This window comes from Clarias gariepinus, chromosome 8, assembly GCF_024256425.1.
Source record: "Clarias gariepinus isolate MV-2021 ecotype Netherlands chromosome 8, CGAR_prim_01v2, whole genome shotgun sequence".
NCBI classification, from domain to species: Eukaryota; Metazoa; Chordata; class Actinopteri; order Siluriformes; family Clariidae; genus Clarias; species Clarias gariepinus.
In genome coordinates this window covers 33,496,678-33,518,488 of record NC_071107.1, presented here as the reverse complement: position 1 = coordinate 33,518,488, position 21,811 = coordinate 33,496,678, and the positions used below count along the sequence as shown (strand labels likewise).

Sequence of the window (21,811 nt, the reverse complement as noted above, 5' to 3'; positions counted from 1 at the left end):
AAAGGATCAGCTAAAAGACAAAAAAGAAGAAGTAGATTAAATTGGCACTGAGATTTAACAATTAATAAATAATGTGCTGAATTGGGCTAAAAAGACACCTTAATTTAAGTCATGCCTCCATGCGTCAGGGTTCTAACCAATTATACCCAAGACCGACTTATTCTAACCCATCATAACACAGTAGGAGGAATTTCTTAAGTCGTTAACCTTACACAGTGCCTTGCTAGAAATTAATGCACTCATTTTGCATTATGTCCTTTAATCGAGATTAGACCTTAAGCAATTAGTGAGATGGATATAAATTAATTAATTTATTAGCTGGTTGGCTATTAAATTGATTTCCTCATTGATTTCCTCAAATTCAGAAAGCTTGCCCCTTAAGATCTCTAACTTGATATTTAAAGGTTGGCATCTGATTTTTATTCGAGGACAAAGGTCCGGAACTGTTGGTAACAAGCACATTTGATTTTTTTTTTTCTTAACCAGCTTATAATCTACAAGTAATGTACATTCATATTAAAGGCAGTCAAAGACAAAATACATTTAAACCTACTGGAAAACAGTGCCACTGTTTGACTGCAATCCGAAGCTTTAACCAAAGCAACTCTAACTTTAAAGTGTCGAAAAAATTTAAAATACCTTTCAAGTTGGTGCGAAAAAAATTGGCAATGTTTGCTTGCAAATTGTTGCTCCAACTTTCAACATTACAAAGTTTAAAGGTGTTTCAGAAGGAATTTTAACTACAAGAGAAAAATCTTTTTGTGATTTCCATGCAGAAACTAACTAAATAATCAAATGTATTTGCTTTTATGCCTGATTGAACAAATTAAACAAACTGACATTAAAGGAAAACACAATAAGGCACTGAGATCTCAAAATGATTTTGTATTACAATTGTTACACCGTACAATAAGGGGTCGTTGATGTCATGTCTAAAAAAGCGTTTCTCCTTCTTTCAGCATGCTTCATGAAGACGAGGAAGTTGCATGATTTAAATTCATTTCCATCACTGAAAAATCCTTTGTATTTAGCTCTAGTACTAAATTCATTTGTGGACAAGAGGGGGAAAACAATAATCCTTGTGTGCTTTCGATCCTTCAAGCATGAAGAAAAACAGAATTTCATCAGTTGATCCAAGAAGACAGAAAGAGTGGAAGTGATTGGTTGGTTCTTGTCACATGACCTGTGGGGCACATGGAGGATACTAAAAAGTTGGGATGATTTATCACGCTTCGGCGTAGACACTCATGGGAAACAAATAAATGTCGCAGTGGTTTTGCTCTCTATAGTGAGCACGCTTGTCAACTGCCTCCATTTAAAATAACAATTGAGCATTCAAAAGGTTTAATTAGCTGCCTGAACCTTGGCAAAATGTGTGGAGACACTGCCCCATTTGTTTTTGCACAACTGGACATCCTTTATGCACAGGGGACTTAATGTACACTTATAGAAGATGTTAAAGTCTTCCTGCAGCACAAAAAAAAAAAAAAAAAAAATAAAATGAACAGGTGTCTATCAGCCGACCTTATCTCCAGATAGTCTATAAAACTTATAGGAAACATGTCTGTTATTACGTTGTATTTCTAATTTGAGGTGTGAGCTGGGTCCAGAATAACATGATGTGCAGGATCCGGACGAAAGAAACCCTGATCTAGAGAGTCTACAAAGGGGCCTACGAGAAGCCTGTCCAAACCCTTCCACACTGAAAGTCAGCTTTCTATGAATTTTTCTTAGTCTATAAAAGGTAAATTAATAACTTAATTTTTATTAAGTGCAACATTTTTTCAGGTTGTTTGCAAAAGAACATGTTGTACTGTCTGCTTTGAAGTGCCTTATTATAGTTTTTATTCTTATAACAATCTCTACTTCAACACAAGAAAAGTACTTTTGTAAAGTTTTTAAAAAGCATATTAGTGTTGCTACAGATTCTGATAGTCAATAAGCTAGCAATGTTGTTAAATCTGTACATTTAACAAATTGAAATAAGAGCACTATAAATGGCCCATGCAGTGCACGGTTTGTCCAGCAGAGGGCCGTGTGGAACGCCTCCATGTCTGTGGGGCGTAGGTCTTACGTTATATAACTGACTTCTAAACTGTCCAATAGGAGGCTAAGTTATAGTTATCTCAGCCAATCAGAACTGAAGAGGCGGGGGGATGTGACCAAGAAACCGAGTCGTTTAGGTACATTAGTACATTCTGTCTGTAATCTCTCAGGGTGCTGGTCGGTTCGGCGGAATTTAGCTTAAATGTGATACATTTGTTATAACAGAACCCACCAGCCAGTGTTCTAGAAGCGTCTAGAAAAACTCTAGCGTAATTATCTCGCGTTGCGTGTGTTTCATTGTACAGTTAGTGACTTGTACATTTCGCGTGTGTGGAAAACCGTTAGCTTAGCCGGCTAAGCAGGACGGTTGTGTTAGCAAATAAGTAATAATAATAACATTAAAGGTGACAGAGCGAAGCAGAGAGGAGACATGGGGTCCAGAGCATCGTCTTTACTGAGGGAGGAGGACATCGAGGAAATTAAGAAGGAAACCGGATGTAAGTTGAAAAATAGTGGCTAAGCTCACTGACTTTAACCTTTTCTATCATTTCTACACCCAGTTACTCAAAGCCCAGAGTTTCTGACTCACACTTTAACTATATATTGAGTTTTAACACACATATTTGTTGTTATATTTCACTTGGACAATTTCCACCCCATTATTAAGTGTTTACAGTAGTGTTGCTGTTAAAGACTTCTGGTTTAAGTGTAAAATAAGTTTTTGTTTTTTTTCAGGTCCATAATAATACATAATGCATAGTGTTATCTAGAGAGTATAATTGTAATAACCAGATGTCCCTGTGGTTAATGTGGGACAGAGTGAACAGATGAAGCTCTACTCAGACTGCATTAGTTTGATTTAATGTCATCGCTGCTGGAGTTTCACTCAGAATTCTGATTTCTTCCTGGTTTACAAACCTAGTAAACTTTTAATGATTGTTGGCGAACATCTATTAAATGAGCATGGGTGATATATTATGTCTCTTTTGGTGATTTAAAAAATATATATCCTGTTAGGGATATTTTTTTTTTTTTTTTTTTTTTGGTAAAAAAAAATTTGGTAACTTTTTTTTTTGTAAGGGGGTAACAAAAATAAGAAAAATCTTACAATGTAAATGAAATTTTTTTTTACATCTTTATCATAAAATATAATTTATTTATGTTTGTTTTTTCAAGGTCAATACGGCTCGTTTGTATCGTCTTCTTTTTCTTTGTTGTTCAACGCCAGTTGGAATCAATAGGTTAGATTACCGCCAACTGTAGATCTCATTCTCCTTCATCTTTACAACGTTTTTGGCGCATTTTCCAGACTAGCTTTAAAAATGTCAAATGCATCCGTCACGTTTACTCTCAGTCCTGCTTTGCGTCTTTAGTTGGAGTTCTCAAAGTTGCATCACCTATAGATCTCTCTCTCTCATATCAGCTACTTAACATTTAAAGCCAACTTTCCAGTTCAGCCTTCTTCAAAAGGAAAAAAAATATACTGTTCCTTCCTTGATTAGTAATTCTCCATTTTAAAAGATGTTTATTATTGCCTTCTACTCTTGCTTTGTATTTGTATAACATATTATTACGTATAGGATCGTCACGTGACGATCATGCGTACATCACGAAAGCTTTCTTAACATGCATGCGTATCATGCGTATCAAGTGTTGAATATCCGCCAACTTTGATGCCATTTCTTTTCTTTTTTTATAGTACCAAGCCACCGCATGGTACACACATATACACACACTTATTTACACACTATTCGTGACATTTTGAGAATGATAGTTAGCCTAATCTGCATGTCTTTTGACTGTGGGAAGAAAAACAGAAGAAACCCCATCAACCACGAGGAGAACATACAAACTCCATGCACACAGAGGCAGGAATCGAACCAAGGCGACGATGCTAACCACACAGCCACCATGCCATCAGATAAAATAAAAAATCTAATTATATAAAATCAAGACTCTTTGTTGCTATACATTGTGTACTGTACATTAGTTATAAATATTAACATCATAAAAGGTTTTAAATTTAAGATGTTTTGTGATCTGGGATTTAAACATGCCCTCCTCAATGGTAAGCTAGCACTACCTAGGGTATCTTCCCTTATTTTTACTTCCTTTTTTTTTTTTTTTTACCCTGTGATCTTCACACTGCAGTGGGTTTTTTTTGCGTCATTACTCAGACACATACAATGTATGCCGCTTCTCCTGCATTCTTCTCTATAGCAGACGCGTTATCTATAATTGCGTTCCACCCATATTGTGCAGTTTGTCCATCTCGGCAGAGACACTTTAAGAACAGGCCAGACAAGGCTAATCCTGGTTTACAGAGTGTAGTGTAACGCAACCTGACTCACAACATGACCAGTCATTAAGAAAACACAAGGCTTTAGATTTTCTACGTCACAGTTTCAGCCACTCTGTGAGTACTTTTTTTCTTCAGTTTTTTATATTTGTTTATATGTTTTTTCTTAAATCAGTTGTACAGTGATTTAATAATGTTATTTATACATATGAAAATCTGGTCTTATAAATCGGTAAGGTATATCATTGAGTGAAAACAACAACCAAAAATTGTTGTGGGATCGAATGTTATCAGCCAGCCATGTGTTTATAGCTTTAGGGCTGATGATGATGATGAAATCTGTGTCTGTTTTAGTCTCGCACAGTCAGATCACTCGACTCTACAGCCGATTCCACAGTCTGGACAAGGGCGAGAACGGCGCTCTCAGGTACGCACTCGCGCACACACACAGATAAGAAGTGTAAACTGATACAGATCACAGAACAAAAAAAAAAGAGAGACAAGGAGAAGTGAGTGTACCAGAGTTCACTTCCAAAAACTCGGAAACTAACCAGTTTAAAGCAGCTACACCTTCATTACAAAATAAAGACTTGTCATTTAGGCCACTTTTTGTATACCTGTTAAACTCTAGTGTCACTATTGTTCTTTAGACTCTGAATAACTTTATACACGTTTATGACCACAAGCTTCCAAATCTTAAACAACAAAGCACGCGAAAACTAATTAAACGTCAAAGTATGCGGTTCTTGGTCACGTTCCTTGGCACAAAAGCCTCAGACTATCGTCTCAGTAACTCATTAAAAGATGGACACTTTGCTAGAAAGATTTTTTTAATTCTTTTTTTTTTTTTTGACTTTTTTTATTCTAGGGATCTAGGGATCATTCCTTTTATCAGTAATTGCGAAATGAATTATTCTTTTTATTTCACATCCAGAGACTAAAAAAGGACAATGTTGTTTTACAAGTTACTAATCAGGCACAAGTTGCTGTACGTATGACACTTTAATGAGCATGTAAAGACCGTTATTATTTTGTTATTGATGAAATAAATAGGATTGAAATGTGAGTTTGTTTTATGTTTGACACATACATCAACGGTGTATGTGTCGATGTTGATGCGTGGTATAAGAGAGTGAGGAGATATTTGTGTAAACATTTCCTAATGTTAAGCTTTAATGTGGCAGTAAGGAAATGTGAATTGCTGTTGCACAAGTCTTCCCTTCCTGTGCTTGAGTTAATCTTTCTGTAGCAGCTTTATGCTTGGGTTGGATTCTGGCCTCTTTTGCCCCTTGGTGTGTCGAAGCGTCTGTGAAATGAATAACTCTTACATGTGAATGAATCATGAGCCACGCTCGGTGTCAAAGACGTCTTTCATGAAACCCGGTGAAAATCTAGGCGAAGAAGCGCTGAGTCACACCGAGAGCTGACCTCTGGATCATCCTTTTATCTCACTTACATTTTTGTGTAATCCGAGTGCAGACGCCTTCGGCGAACAAGGTTAGAGGGAAAAAAAAGGTACACAGACCGGTGAGATTTGTTTCCTTCTCAGACTTCTGTCCTTGAATATCAAGGCTTCGTGTTGATCCTAGGCCATATTTGATAGACATGAGATCACAATTCCCACTTACATGAAAAATGTATTTATAATTAAAATTTGAAATTATTATTATTATTATTACTATGAGAGTGTGAGATGTGAGAACATAAACAAATCTTAAAGAAACCCAGGAATATTTATGGCTATTTAAATAATCTTAGTCATATTAATAATAACATGTGGTGATCTTCTGCAGAGAGTGACTCATGAACATCTACATGGTCAAACGCAGCTCGGTGTGTAACCTGTCTCACGTGTAGCTGTGAATCACTCACTCATTATTTTATTAATTCAGTCTGGGTTTGTTTAGCAAGATCAATATTACTATTCGAGTACAAAATCTTTATAATCGCTCGCACTACAGGCTGGCATTTTAAAATAATATTAAAGCTTACTCATTTTATTGCTAAAACTGTGTAATTAAATCGATTATGCAATTTGAACCATCTTCTATCGGTCAGTTTTTCGATTTAGAATTAGTTTTTGATTTTTTTAGGTAAATTTTTAAATGATAATTTGTTTTTAAAAATGCAAACTGCTTGCATCTTCAGCATTGTGTAAGAGTTCCACTTCTCCTCCAACTTTTGTCAGTTGGTTATTTTCAATAGCACCATCTACAGGACTGGAGAGTGACAAAAAATCGGCAGAACAAAAAAAACAATTATTGCTTTGTGATGTTTTGAAAACTTAAGCACAAGTTTTTATATTTACTAGATGTGCCCGCAACGCAGTTTCGCACGTGCGATTTTATTGCACACTCATAGGCGAATTTCTTTTTTAAAAATGTACAGCGCCATCTGTTCAATTTTGTAATGAGCAAAAAATTTCATGTTACAATGAAGTGTGCGGAATAAGGAAAAGGTGGGAGGTCGCGTTTATTAAGCAGATTTCTACTGCAAACTCGTAAGCGCGTATTAAAAAATGTACAACTTCATCTTTTTTTTGTCTGTTTTTACTATTATTTAGTTTTTATTTCGCCTCGGCTCTGGTTGCTCTTGTTTAGTTCTGTCTTTGGAGCAATTGCACTGAGCGCGAAATTGAGATCTGGCTTGTTGCCAGAAAAGTGCACACAAACATCAGATGCTTCACATCCTCTAGGACCTCAGACAACTCGTGTAAAGTGAATCATTTTATTTAACAGTACATACCCGGGTATGTTATTCTGTTTACTCTCTAAACAGTTTTGAGTGCAGCTATGTGTGGCCAGTTAATTTTAGACTACATGTTTATAAAGTTGTTTACAATGAAAATACGCTGACAGACCCGGTAGTGTGACACTGAGATTGTTTCAGAAGTAAACAGAATCTGAAGCTGCGTGTCCTTAGGTCAGGACATACACATTACATTGTCTGTAATATCCCACACCTTTAACTTGCACAAGTTGAAGGTGACTTGGTCAGCGGATAGTTGCCACAACATGAGCCTCGATTGTGTGAAAATACACTTATCTGAAGATGAAAGTCTCGCAGGACAAAGTGCAGGGAAAGGTTTACTCTAATATGTGTAATTCAATGTTTTAAAACCTAATGTAAAAGAAAAGCAATCAACATGTGTTTTTTTTACTTACATTTAGTGCTAGGAAATAAGTTATTCTTACCTCTTATTACTCTTATTACATAGCAGCCATGAACAGTTGCTCTTTCACCACAATTTCATCCTGTCTTGAGGTCAATGAGACAAAAAAAAGGAACGCTTTTGATTTAAGTGGCGTTGTTCCAATGTTTTACCCGATGTAGTGCTCTGATCTAAATCAAGGCATCATGAAGAGACAAGGATGTTGAAAAACCTATGAAACTTTCTCTTTTTCTTCTTTGTTCAGCCGTGAAGACTTCCAGAGAATCCCAGAGCTGGCCATCAACCCTCTTGGTGATCGGATAATCAATGCCTTCTTCTCAGAGGGGTGAGGACGGTGCTGCTATTTTTAAGGAATTGTGTCTCATTCAAGTGTATATGTAATGTTTACAAAAAAAGGATTAAACTTTTTACGCTTTGAGACGAATGACCTGTTAGAACATGCTGTTCTTTTCAGTGAAACCGATGTCCGATTCAGATTCACGAATATGATTCAACATGGTTACACTGTAAACAATGTGAATGTTTTTTTTGGACATGGAGTCGGGGTGAAAATCATCTTGCAAAATGCCACATATTGTGCAAAAGACCTTTATCTTGGCTACTGACAGGCTGCCGCTGTCGGATCAGTGTATTACTTTGGCCATAGTTCACATATCTAATATTAATAAATGTTTATAAACATAAAACAAGCATGATGGGTGATGCCATTGAACGGCTATTAAAGCTGTGTGTGTGTGTGTGTGTGTGTGTGTGTGTGTGTGTGTGTGTGTGTGTGTGTGCGCGCGCTCTAATACCCCTCCTCTCTTAGACTGCGTGCAGAAAGATTCCATTGTTGTTACAGTATGCAACATGTCTCGGACATCGGGGACAAGAGTGACTCTCTTTATTAAGACATGTTGTTCTGTCTCTTTTCACTCAGTTTTTTTTTTTTCTTTTCTTTTTTTTAGTTCAAGCCAGGGGTTTTAGAAACCGTATCATTACATTCCTAGAAAGACCGGAGCGTAGGCGGTGTAATTGTAGGTGTTGGCTCTAGTGCACATGTTTTATTACTTCTTCTAGAGCTAGTGGTTTGCTTTTAGAAGCTAAGGCTGGGCGTGTACAAATAACCATTGCATAGGGCCTTTTTTTCCATAAGAGAATGTTAAGGGTGGTGCGTTGTTTATATAAATCAGACTTTTCTAGGCTCAGCATGACAATGATGACGATGATGATGTGGTTGCTCATGTCTGCCTTTGTGTACCTTTTGTTTATAGGGAGGATCAGGTGAACTTCCGAGGCTTTATGAGGACGTTAGCGCACTTCCGGCCCGTCGAAGACAACGAGAAGAACAAAGACCCCAACATCGAACCTCTCAACAGCAGGAGCAACAAACTGCTCTGTGAGTCTGCATACATGATGATGGGTGTTAACATTACTAAAGAAAGTTAGTTTTTTTTTTTTTTGAGATGTTGTCTTTTTTTTTTTTCAGTTGCCTTCCGTCTCTATGACCTGGACAGAGATGATAAAATCTCTCGAGATGAGCTGCTCCAGGTGAGTATATTACCATAATGCTCAATTTTTTTTTTTTCTTGTAAGCTTGTGTCAGAGGTTGGGGATAGAACGACTGCGCTCGGACACTCCTTTATCCACACAGTTCACGGACATCTTAAATCAAATATTAACCTGATATTGAATAGAAAACTTGGGTTTGGGTATTTAAACAATGACGTGCACTTTTCATCAGTTTATAGTTACATTTAATGTTCGTTCTTATCGTTTTTATGTTATATCACCTATAAACAGTCCTTCCTTGATCAGCCTCTTTTTATTTCCTCTTAATGTTAATAGGACCAGTAACTGGCGAGTAATCAACCTAACCACGCTACAAAGTTCATGAGATTTTCTCCTGTTTGTGTGTGTGCACGCGTGTGTTCAGGTGCTGCGGATGATGGTAGGTGTGAATATTTCTGACGAGCAGCTGGGCAGCATCGCAGACCGGACCATTCAGGAAGCCGATACCAACGGAGACATGTGCATCTCCTTCACCGAGTTCATCAAGGTGACGCAGCACAAGAATCAGCTTTCAAACGACCGAATGAAAATCCATGTCAGCACTTCAGTCTGATTTTATCAACAACTGAGCTGTAGTTGTGATTTAAAAGGAGCTTCTCTTGTTTAACCCTTAAGGCATTTAAAAGCTCAAAAATATTTTAAAAAGCGGAACACACGCGCCCTGGCGAATATTATTGGTAATATAAGTCATATTAAGCATCTAATAGCATCGTCATAGCACACGTTTTAATCATAATATATAGTATAAAAATAGTGTTTGCTTGTAACTAATTTTAGTTACAGAGTAGTTTAGAGTTTTGAAAAATAGTAAATAAAAAGCAAGAAACTTTGCCCTGTGCTTTGGTTAGGCATATACAAATGCTATAGGTAAATAAAGTATAAAAAAAAAATAATAATTTAACTTTGCCATCAAGGTTGAATATATTTAAATAATTCTTTAACAAGGTAACGCAGGTGTCAGGGTTCACCAAAGCATCTGTTAATGCTCTGGCTGAAATACACCTCAGATTTTTTTTTTTAAAAAGATCTGGGCCGGTATTCACAAAGCTTCTTAAGCCCAAAAGTTGCTCCTAGTTTTGAAATTCTAAGAAATTTTTTTATAATTATGACATTTTCTTAGAATTTCTCCTTAAATATAGGATTAAATGTGTAAATGTGCTCTTAAAAAATGTTAAGAGTAGAGGAGAGGACTTAAGAGAATAAAGAGTTTCAGAGTACAAAATGGTGGAAAGAAGAAATATTTTTTAACTGAACGTAAAGCTAAAAGTAAACACTGCTCTTCTGTCTAATCTGGTTTTCTTGTTCTTTTACTTCCTTCCATCTCTCTTGGATTGTTGGCTTCATACCATTTAAAAGTGCAACTTAAACACACTGTTCTGCAGTCATGTAAATTGGTGAAAGGTGAGCCATTTCGCTCCCATCAATCTGAAATGGATCACAAGTAATAAAATCAATTTGGTAAATAAATGTAAGAACTTAAATATAGTAACTACTGTGTGGAAATTAGTTGCTTCAAAAGTCATTTTCAACATTTTCAACATTTGTCTGTTTTAATTAACAAGTATATATTTAGCCTATAACAGAAACTTTGCATAAAGTAGCCTGTAGTCATGATTATACAATTTCATTATATACAAACACGATGATTTCACTGACTATTCTCTTATCATATTTTCTATTTTCACAAAGAGCGCATTTCGAGACCTTTACAGAGGTCAGAGGTTATTTTTTATCAAAGAATCACTGTCCTTGAATTGCTGCATCATCCCTAGCAATGGGGTCGACCACACCTCCTCACTACGATAAAGGTTTTTGTACTTTCCTTCTTCAGCGTTGCTTTAAGATGTTTTCTAAATCACTTTTAGTTTAAGACTCCCAGCTAGAACTTTTTAGGCTAAGATAGGAGCTCTCTGAGAGAATTCTAAGAAATGGGTGGGTGAAAATCCAATTGTTTTTGTTTGTACATGCAAACAAAGTGGATGGTTGGGGGAACCTTAACTGTTGGAGACATCTGTATGAACCCTTTGTCACCTCGCACATACAGTATGACCTCGCTTCATGTTCTAATTTGGAATTGAAATATAACCTTGTTGTTTAAAAACTCTATTGAGAATAATTGTGTTATCTGTTCTAACATGTAGTTCACTTGTGGTGTTGACATGGATTATGTGACGTGACCTCACTTGATGCATGTACATGATGTCTGTTTATCTCGTTCCAGGTGTTAGAGAAAGTGGATGTCGAGCAGAAGATGAGCATTCGCTTCTTGCACTGATCACCATTCGCTTCCCTGCTGGACTGAACTCTAAATCGAGGCCATTCACGCCATGTGGGACCCGCTGCTGGTCTGTTGCATTTCGGCCTCTTCGGCTCCGATCTCTCGTCTTACAGCCGTAGTAGTTTTGTCTCTCTCTCTATATATATTTTTTTATTATTTATTTCTTCTATCGAATCTTTGCTTGCAATCACACTCACATTGTTGTTTGGATCAAACGGAATATCCATGTGCCTTCAGTTGTCGACTCGGTCAGTCTGACTGTATTCTTTTATTTATTCTGGATGATTCCACTTGTTATTCTGTGCAACATAGTGATGGAGTACTTTGAACACATCTTGTGGGTTTTTATATTCAGAGCCAAATCTGTTGCTTTTAATATAGTGTATGTCTTAATCAACTTACCATTGACTTTCTAAAACCACCTCTAACTTGACACTTTACTGTCTTTTTTTTTGTTGTTGTTGTTGATCTTTGGAGTTTGAGAACTTCAGAAACAATCCCTAATCATGTTTTTGAATATAGCGCAGACGAGATGAGCAAAGGAAAGTATTGCAATAAAGGCTTACCTTGGAGTCTTTTCTCCAGTCGAATTTCCTGAAAGCATTCCAAAGCTTTCAGCTTTACTTTTTGTTGGTCATTAAGACAAAGAGACATATTAGATATATTACTTGTATATCTAATATATTCATACTAAACAACACTGTTAATGTGTGCTATTTTTTTTTTTGACTGCCTTAAGTGATCAAATGTTGTTTATTTATATTGCATACACTACCTGCTTTAGCAAATATAAACTTGGCATCACTGCTGATTATGGAAATTCTCTTTCGTTGTCTGTGTAATGTTCTGGATAGTCGCTGATAATGATTCTGGATTTGTAACCTTAATGGAGTCAATCAGCTTCATTCTTTTACTACTCAGTGGGATTTATTAGGTATATATTCTGTCATACAAATGTTCTGGGGAAAGAAAGAACATGTGATTTTGGTCAAATAAAATTTCAAGTGCCATATTGGTGGTTTGTATATTTTTCCTCTTTTCCAATAAAAAAAAAAAAACTAAAATTGAGAATTTAAAATAATCCTCACTTACATAATGCTTTTGTGCACAAGAATTACAATTAAATAAAAATTTATGGTATTGTTTAAATTAATTTTAATTCACAGCTCAATCAGGTCTTTTATGCATCGCTGTGGGTGCAAAACAGTGCACAATAAACCTGGAACAACTTGTGCAGCTGTCTTTAAGAGACACGGGGTAGATAACTCTCTGACAACTTTTATAAAATGACCCATGGAAAGAGCCATGCTTCTGTTGTGAATCAATGGGACAATTTACAGGTGATTGTCAATTAAGCAGCACAATTTCTGGAATGATTATTAGACCACCTTCTTAGAGGACATTTTGCTCAAGTCTTTTTAAAAGGTGTATTGAGACATATTTCACTTCTTGTAAACAGCTCTAAAGTGATTTTAATTAATAATTTTAAATACATGTTTTGTTAATGTGTTCATGACCTGAATGAGTGAAATGTAATAGAGTTAAAACATATAGTATATGGAACACTAACATCTATTTTGGTACCAGTGTGGGGGAAAACATTAGATGTAAATACTAAAACCACCAAGGGCATGCAATGCACGAGTAATACTGTGCAATAATGGCCGAAAAGTTTGTGGTCATCTGACCATCATGAGGTCATGTGCTTGTTGAACATCCTGTTCCACAGATAGACCCTACTTTACCACCATAATGACCACCAGCCTTGTCAAAGCCTTTCCACTAGATTTTAGAAGTTGGGTGTGGGGATTTGCAAACTCTACAATTCACAAGTGCACTAGTTGGGGTTAGGGCTTTGATTCTGGGTGGGGAAGCCTGGGGGGCGGTCAGCATTCCAGTTCATCTCAGAGGTTAAGTTTAAAACCGTGTCTTGACAGGTACGTTGAAGTTATTCTGGAACAGATCTGGGCGTCTATATTCTACATTCCAGTAAGGTGAACTGTAATGCTACAGCATAGAAAGGCATCCAGTTCTGTTGTTGGTTTTGCCAGCTCGAATTGGGGGCAAAAGGGGGTACATACTCAATATTAAGCGGTGGTTATAATGCAATGGCTGGTCAATGTATTTAACTGTATATCAGGGTGTGATTTAATTTGGACACAAGACGTCCTCTCACTACATCCTATGACTATATAATGTAATACTATAAGAGTGAGGGATTTATTATTATTAAGTTTTGTTTTTTGCCTTGTTTGGCATCACAATATAAAATCGTTTACAACTCCAGCATCATAAAATCTGAATAAAATTAAACCCATAACAGCCGCCATGTTTGATTCCGCATTTCGCTCAAGAACGGATAAACCCCCGTTCCCTTGACAACGTAATTTCCTGTTCCGGTGTTAGGTTTAAGAGAAGTCCCGCATTCGATGCTATGATTGGCTGTTTCTTCATAAAGTATCCAATCATAGGATTCGTTTTTATTGAAGGCGTTGTTAAGCCAATCATCGTACAGCAGGCGGGGCTTCTTTAAATACGGGTAGGGGAAAAGACGCAACGACCACCGTTGTTAGAGAGAAGCTGCACACATCCTCCGTGCTTCTCTACGCTCCGCTAAACCACACACACAGGATTAATGGATGCGAACCGTAACAACAGCATCAAAGGAAAGAAACCGAACAACAACAACAGCAATAACAATCCCAACATGGTGGAGAGCGAGAGTAAATACCTGCCGGAGCTGCTGGCGGAGAAGGACAGCCTGGACGCGTCTTTCACTCACGCCATGAAACTGCTCGCTGCAGGTACGTTTTATATGTAAATACATATATATGTGTGTATGTATGTATATGTATATTTACTCCTAATTTTAAAGCGAGTTCATTGAGCTGCGACTTTGCCAGATAATGCCTACAACTTGGGAGCGCGTGCTAACCCGCGCGAGCTAGGCCGGCTAGTCGACGACTATCCGTTAGCATGTTAGCATTGTCTGCGCGTTCCCGGGGAACAAAGAGCTCTGGTGTGCGTGCTCACGTTTTTCGACATCTGGGTAAATTTTCACACCACGTGAAAACGGGTAAATGTTCTGTGTGATAACTGTGACGTAATCGAGGTCCAGTTACTAATCAACGTCTTTTGGCGTTTTTCGGCTGTCGTGCACGCGCGCACCATTTTCAAGGCACAATGGAAGGTGAGGGGTGGGGGGCGAGGAGGAGGGTGTGCGCGCGAGCGCACACACGTCTAACGCGGTGGATGAATAAAATTTTGTAATTGTATAGTACTGAAGCGAAATGCAGTTTAGCGTCTGCAGATAGTTCTGTACCTATAAATATTGGTATTATGCTGCATGGTGTAGGTTGGTGTGCATTTGTAGGCGGACAGATATTTAGTCCCCGACATACGGACGAGTTCCATTCCAAGAGCGTGTTCATAATTCGGGGACAAAGTTGTCTGGCAGACCTTTTGAGACACGCGTACACAATAAACAGTAAAGCATACCAATCTACATGACTCAAGCCGTCCACTGCTCACTTCAGGAAAAGAAAAATTGTATGATGTACTGTTATATACAGTATGCCAGTATTATAATTATATCATTTTGCATTGCAATTGTCGTCATATTGCTCAGTATTATACAAAGATGGTTAGGTGTGAGATGGCCATTGTAATAATTTTTAATTTGATGATTTTTTAACCAAGTTCAGTAACGGGATCACCAAGGTTTGTCTAGGTATCATTTGAAAGTACATTTGCCCCTGGTTCAACAAAGATAAAATTGGTTATGACACTGTCACCACAATGGCTTTCACGTAACTTAACTTAATTTCATTTTAATAGTGTTTAATTTACCGCAATGCGTCTTATTGAATTATTCGGTGCTTGCACCATTTAAAAAAATAATAATAATTTTTTAAATACAGAGATTGAACGGATTCAGAAAGGTGAGCCGAAAAAAGATGGCGAGACGTACCTGGATCTGTTTACTGCCAAAAACGTCCGGGTGAAAGAACGAGTGCTTATTCCTGTCAAGCAGTATCCTCGGGTGAGTGGATGCAAACTTATTAGTTCTATACAGAACTAATTTTCATTATCGTTCTCCGTACTGTTTGTCCCTGTAGGGAGAGGTTTTAATTGTTTACGATTGTCTCAGTGTTTTAGTGTGATTTTTTTTTTTTTTTTTTTTTTTTTTCTTCCTTTCCTGAATTCTATACTGCTTCTTGTTTTGTCTTTCAGTTCAACTTTGTGGGGAAGATTCTCGGACCCCAGGGCAGCACCATCAAAAGACTGCAGGAGGAAACTGGGGCAAAGATCTCAGTCCTGGGCAAGGGCTCAATGAGGGACAAGAACAAGGTAAAACTGATTACTAATTCAGATAAACAGGACAGGGATGAAAAAGATTTTTGTAGTGTATTGATAAATTATTCAAAATATTTATTAATTAATAAAAGTATATAGAATTTAAAAATTAAATAAAGAGCAGTCCTGCTCTAATGGTGGTTTTAAAAAAATTATTGTCCAGCATGGTGCCTTTTCTTAAAATAAAAAAAAAAACTAGTTGCGTTTTGTGATGCTTTATTTCAGCCACTAGGGGGTACTGTTTAGCTGAATTATATTAATTAAACCTGCTTATGGTCATAAAAGAAGCAGGTAGGTTAATGTCTTGTGCTCGTGTTTATATTTGTATTTATTTTTTAGGAAGAAGAGCTTAGGAAGGGAGGAGAGCCCAAATACGCTCACCTGTCCATGGAGCTGCATGTGTACATTGAAGTGTTTGCGCCGATCCCTGAATGTTACCTTCGTATGGCTCACGCTATGGAAGAGGTCAAGAAGTTCCTCATGCCTGTAAGTCCCCCCCCCTTTTCCCCCCCACTATTTAGCAAGGTGCGTTTTTAGATTTAATCTTTGTCTTTAGATGTAATATAAGCATTGTTTTGCTTTGTTTCAGGTGGACAATATGGAAGAGATGCACCAGGATCCTTTCATGGATGTGGGATATTTGAATGGTGCCCAGGATGCGCCCACACGCGGCCGTGGAGGCCCTGGCCGGGGTCGCGGTGGCCCACCACTTCCCATGCCCGGAGCCAGGTACACGATAATAGCGGAATTTTTGTTTTTCCTCCTCTTTCCTTGATCATACGTGTGTGATAGACCTTAGTATGATTTACCCTTTTTTTTTCTCCCCCATCAGGGGTCGCGGCATGCTCCCTCGTGGTGGTGCCCCTCGTGGCGGTGCCCCCAGAGGAGGCCCAGGAAGAGGTGGAGCAGCTAGAGGAGCACCCGTGGGCAGGGGCGGACACCCGTCTGCTTCTTCTAATCGTGGAGGTGCTGCTGGACGCTCCCGCCCCCCAGCTGCCTCACAGAGGATGGCACCTGCACCCGCGCTCTCTCATCAGCAGCATCAAGCGCCAGAGTCGTATGAGGAATACGTGAGTCAAACCCTCGTTAGTTACCATGTGCAGGACATTACATCACAAGTTGATGTTTTTTTTTTAATTAACTTGTAACAAGTCTGTTCAATTTTATTGCGCGTTATATTTATACTGGTTTATTTTTAACAGTTTTTTTCCCTGCTGTTAAGTCATGAATAAATAAACAATGTGTTGATTCCATTGTTTGTGCCCGGAGTTGTATATTAAAACTGACTCTTGTTTTTAAATGATAACTTGCTTTTTCTTTAGTCATATGAAGAGAACTACGCCGAAACTCCTTATGAAGGTTATGAAAACTATTACAGCCAGTCAGCACCACAGGGGTAAGTCCATCATACTTTATTTTGTTAGTTTTTGAGCTTTCAGTGTTTTAGCAGTTTATAGCAGGGAAGGATGTTATCTCTGTTTGCTATAATAAATATTTATTTTTCTTGTAGGGAAACTGAATACTATGACTACGGCCATGGTGAGGCTCAGGAGAACTACGAATCGTACGGTAAGATGGTTATTAGCATTTTTGTCTATTAGTAAGACCATGGATGATTGTCCCAAGAGTTAATGTTATTTTTTGTTCCCCCCCAATTTTCTGCTGTAGCTGAAGACGATTGGGAGGGTGCTGCTTGGGGCAGCGGCGGAGGCAAAGCTCCTCCTGCCCGCCAGAATAAAGGCAACTACCGTGAACACCCGTATGGAAGATTCTGAGACGTGACACTCACTCGGGTTGCCAGGGCAACCGCCTCCAATTGTAACTCCTTTTAACAGCTCAAAGTAATTTTTAGACATTGATATTTTGTCCTTGTTTTTGTTTTTTATAAATATATTATTTTAATAGTATTCTGGTAAAAGCTTTTTTTTTCCCCTTGCTGCATTAAGTAATATGCTCAGAGTTTGGTTTTAGCGCTTCATCTTTGCGTTTGTTGGCTTGTGCAGTATGCGTGCTGAGATTTTCATTTATTTTTGAATATGTAGTTATTTTGGATAAAAAGTAAAGGCCTGGTTGATTCCTACAAATAGTCAATCAACTTTTGCGCAAAAAGTGTATTGTGATCCTTTCGGAAAAAAAAGATTCAACGGTTATGAAAGTGTTTAAAAGCCGCTGTACAATCCCTAACACTAAAAGCCAACCTTAAACCTGACGGGTATAGACGAGTGAGCTATTTGACAAGTTGAACTGAATCCAGAATTTACTCTGAAGAAATAAAATGTTCAATTTCAGGCGCAGTATTTTGTTCAAAAGGATAAAAAAAAAGTCAAATCCCGTTGATTTATGAACTTTCTCTTTGTAATGGAAAAAATGTGGCCAGTTTAAACTTGTATATAAGTTACCAATGGCTAATCGTTTTATTTTGCTGTCTATAGATTTTTTTTTTTCACCAAAATACTTGTGTTCGTTGCCTAAATAGGGAACTAAACATGTTTTTTCTGTAGTATTTCAGTCAATAAAGCGCAGTCTTGTTTTCCAGCTAACAAAACCTGGTATTTTTGCTTTTCTTTAAGTTTTCAGTACATAAATGCCTTTTACTAACTAGTTTTGTTTTCAAAACTTGCATGCAGATTTAATTCATGTCCATCGTCTGTTCACTGAATTTAAAAATATTGTGTATGAATCGTTGTTAATTAATCCAGTTAACTTCTTATTCGTAGACTGTTTTGTTTGTGTCACAGTAAACTTAAAAAGCAAAACAAAAAAAATAAAATGCCAAATACGCCCCATTTTGTTTATCCTGAATTGAAATAAATGTCAATCTTCCAGTTCAATGATTTATACACAATACAGCAAAACGGGTCACTTCTCTTGAAAGGGGACTTCCTTGAAAGCTGCACCAGCGTTCCCAGGAAGTGCTGATGTTTTTAAAACGTACTGCTCACTCCATCTTTTTCTTTTATCGAAAAGGATCGTGAGGCGAGTCCTGCCTGAGTGGCCTCTAAAATAAATACCTCGTTAAAACAAGGTAACGTATGATCAAAATTGCACTGACAAACAACTCACGGAAACAAAATGTAGACCATGTACATCCAAATGTATAAAGTGTTGCCCCCCCCACCCAAAAAATTATTCTAATAATAAAAAAAAAAAAATCCCAAACTTTTCCCCCCTTCATTTTGTGGCCAACATGTCACTCGGATAAATGTTATGTGTAGTGTGAAGAAGTTTGCAAACTTGCAGGCTTACTCGACTCGGCTGAAAAAATAAAGAACAAAAAACGGGAAGGAGGCGCTACAAAAAAGGTGGCTTAGGAAGCGCTGCAAAAAAGGTAACACCTGCCCTAAATGTCTTTTTCTCAACACCACAATTTTTGTTTTTCTTTGCTTTAAAAAGATAAGAAACACGTTCAAAATCTAGAAGCTTCATTTAAAAGGTTAATACATGCAACTCTTGCTCTAAAATGTCTTTAAAAAAAAAAAGTAAATGTAAAATAGTTACGATTTAAATGAAATTTATAGTAATGTTTAAAAAAAAATTATTGTTCACACTAAAAATAGATCAAATAAGTAATTAAAATAAGCACGAGTTGCATAGCTTGGTTTAAAGTCGGAGATCTGTTTAGGATAAAGTAGTGACTTCATTTCTGTTCTCCATCATCACACAGATGCTGATATGATCTGATGAACTGCTATCTGACTGGAACAAGCTGGTGACCAAAAAAAGTAGGTTAACTGTAAAATTGCAATTAAAAACTAATGTTAATATTGTGATTTATCTCTGTGTTGGATGTGTGGCAAATGTTTTTTTTTTTTTTTTTTTTTGTCCTAATAAAATGTTTTTCTGTTCATGCTTTCAGAAGCTTCCCACGCAGGCCTGAATTTCATTTTATGACTACCACAAAAAGCTTTTTGTTTGTGATGTCCAAGTTCACAAAGCTAAAGCCAATGGCAGTCCTGTTTGGTCAGGTCTTGATCACAGTGAATGCACTCCAAACATCATCTGAAAACTCTGAAAAACTTTTTTTTTTTTTTTTTCCCTCTTCCCTACTTTAAGCCATCAGGACTGGTCTCTGGCAGTGGACAAGACTGGAGATGTGATTTTAATCTTTTTAAAGCTTGCCCAGTTTTATAAAATGATTCATGGTTTTGCAGTCTAGCCTACAGATTTATTATTCTAAAGATTTTTTAAAATGTATTTTGTATAGGTAAGGGGTAAATATTTTTTACATTAGAAAATGTTTATAAGTTTGTATATAAAGTGATCAATAAATGACTTTTGTGACAAACATTTTTTTTTTTTTTTTTTTAAATAAAAAAATGTTTAGACAAAGGATGCAGGTTAAGTACTTGTATTAAATTGTTGTGGAAGCGACAAAATAATAAAGCATTCCTTGTGAGGTTACATAAGCGCAGCTAGGCTACATCCACTGGGATAAAAGTTGTTTTTACTGCAGAGGGAATTGAAATGTTGCAGAACATGTGGTATCCAGTTTTTACCCTCACGAGAGAGGATGAGCTTGAGTATAGTTTGTTCCCTAACTTTTGTAGTCCAACTCTTCAAATGATGGTTAAAAAAAAAAAAAAAAAGCCCTAACATTAGGCCTCTGGGAAGACCATTTGCCTGATTGTGAAGGTTTGCACAAAAATAATTCAAGATGAATAATTGTTTGTATACACAAGGCAAGGCCAGGTAGCTACTTAATTTATGTGAATAATGTTTACATGTTTGCAACCAGGCTTCCCCAATCTGACAAGGATTGAGTTCCTGGATGACTCAAACACTTAGAGATTTGTAAAATGTATGTTAAATTAACTTAATTCAGAGTTTGCCTATTTTTAAACCATGAGCAACTTTATCCACTGGATTTAGGCAGTTGTGGTATTTATTTTGTATAAGCTGTAGTGAGATTGAGTGTATGTCCATGTGTGAACCTGTTCTTGTTCACATTATGTAACATTTGGACAACTTGATATAATCCTGAGATTAGAATTTCAATTTACAAGTTGGATAAGTTTCTGATGAGTTGGATTGAATATGAAAGTGTTTCCAGAGAACAGTGAATGATTTTACTCAGGCAGGAAATTACTAAGCATCTTTGAATCACTCCAAGGAATTGCACAGAAAGTTCATTCAAGAGTATTCCTATCTTTAGATCAAGACATTTCTTTTAGATTTCTTTCTACTCTTGCTTTCAGCAAGCAGTAGGGGTGTTCCTATGAAAATGTGATTTCACTTTGTATGACCATGAGAGCCGCAATGTAGGCTACAGATTAGGGGGCGGTGGTGTTTTGACTTGGGTTTTAATACTAATCAGACTGCTCCAGACACAACTGGTTCACACCCTTATAAGAGAGCTGGGTAGGACTGTTATGATCTGATTAAAATGGCCTTTGGAAAAAAAAAGTCAAACTGAAGACAGGGTTTGACACTATTGCTTACCCATAAAAGCTATGTCAGCACTTAAAGTCCGCCCTCTGGTCTGGTTCTGCCCTGTGTCCAGGCCCAGCCCACACCTCAAATTAGGATTGCAATAATACAACGTAATGAAGTGTCTGTTTGGAGGATGTGACTTTTTAAAGTAACTAATTACATTATAAAATTACTGTTTTTAAAAAGTAATCAGTTACACTACAGTGTTAATTTTTGATAAAAGTAACTAGTTCGAGGACTTTTCCATTGCAGAAAATGAAAACTCCTTTGTGATTCATCATGCATGTTGTTTTAGTCGAGACTTTTATAATTATTCTACCATCATCACTCAACGAAGTTTGGCCCGTAATCTGTTAACTACTAATACCCCTATCTCACCTACGCGGTCCGCTCGGTGGCTGCAAGTACACCATGATTCACCGCAGGTTTTGGGGCTGTGATCAGGTTTCCATCTTTCCGACGCGTCGGTCCTCGCATAGTCAAACCGTACAGGTGAGATAGGGGTATAACAGCAGGAATAATCGAGGGGGGCGGGTTATCAGGGCGGGGCAGGACAACTTTCTCACACACACACTAACAGACTGGAAATGACTCCTGTCTGGCTCACTTAAATAGCGGACCTAAGGCGTTAGATTACTCATTACATTAAAAAAGTAATCCAAGTACTCTTGGATTAAGG

General features: G+C 37.3%; 2 protein-coding genes across 4 annotated transcripts; both read left to right on the top strand.

The window, feature by feature from the left end:
* Positions 1–2,175: 2,175 nt before the first annotated feature.
* chp1 (calcineurin-like EF-hand protein 1) lies at positions 2,176–12,356 on the top strand. Its single transcript, XM_053502848.1, has 7 exons — positions 2,176–2,543; positions 4,700–4,772; positions 7,762–7,842; positions 8,771–8,895; positions 8,986–9,047; positions 9,433–9,555; positions 11,290–12,356. Exons 1-7 carry the CDS (start codon positions 2,477–2,479, stop codon positions 11,341–11,343), a joined length of 585 nt encoding a protein of 194 aa, XP_053358823.1. The 5' UTR covers positions 2,176–2,476; the 3' UTR covers positions 11,344–12,356.
* Positions 12,357–13,880: 1,524 nt separating this feature from the next.
* khdrbs1a (KH domain containing, RNA binding, signal transduction associated 1a) lies at positions 13,881–19,987 on the top strand. 3 transcript variants are annotated; one of them, XR_008361015.1, is made up of 11 exons: positions 13,881–14,150; positions 15,267–15,388; positions 15,580–15,696; positions 16,042–16,188; positions 16,292–16,431; positions 16,535–16,772; positions 17,025–17,098; positions 17,213–17,271; positions 17,371–17,520; positions 19,367–19,424; positions 19,559–19,987. XR_008361015.1 is itself a non-coding variant. In XM_053502516.1 (9 exons), the coding sequence occupies exons 1-9, from the start codon at positions 13,982–13,984 to the stop codon at positions 17,475–17,477; spliced, it is 1,173 nt and encodes a 390-aa protein (XP_053358491.1). In that variant the 5' UTR covers positions 13,881–13,981; the 3' UTR covers positions 17,478–18,247. The 3 variants fall into 3 exon arrangements, 1 of the variants encoding a protein (XP_053358491.1); XR_008361014.1 differs by having other exon boundaries at positions 17,371–17,543; XM_053502516.1 differs by lacking the exons at positions 19,367–19,424; positions 19,559–19,987 and having other exon boundaries at positions 17,371–18,247.
* The last annotated feature ends 1,824 nt before the right edge of the window (positions 19,988–21,811 follow it).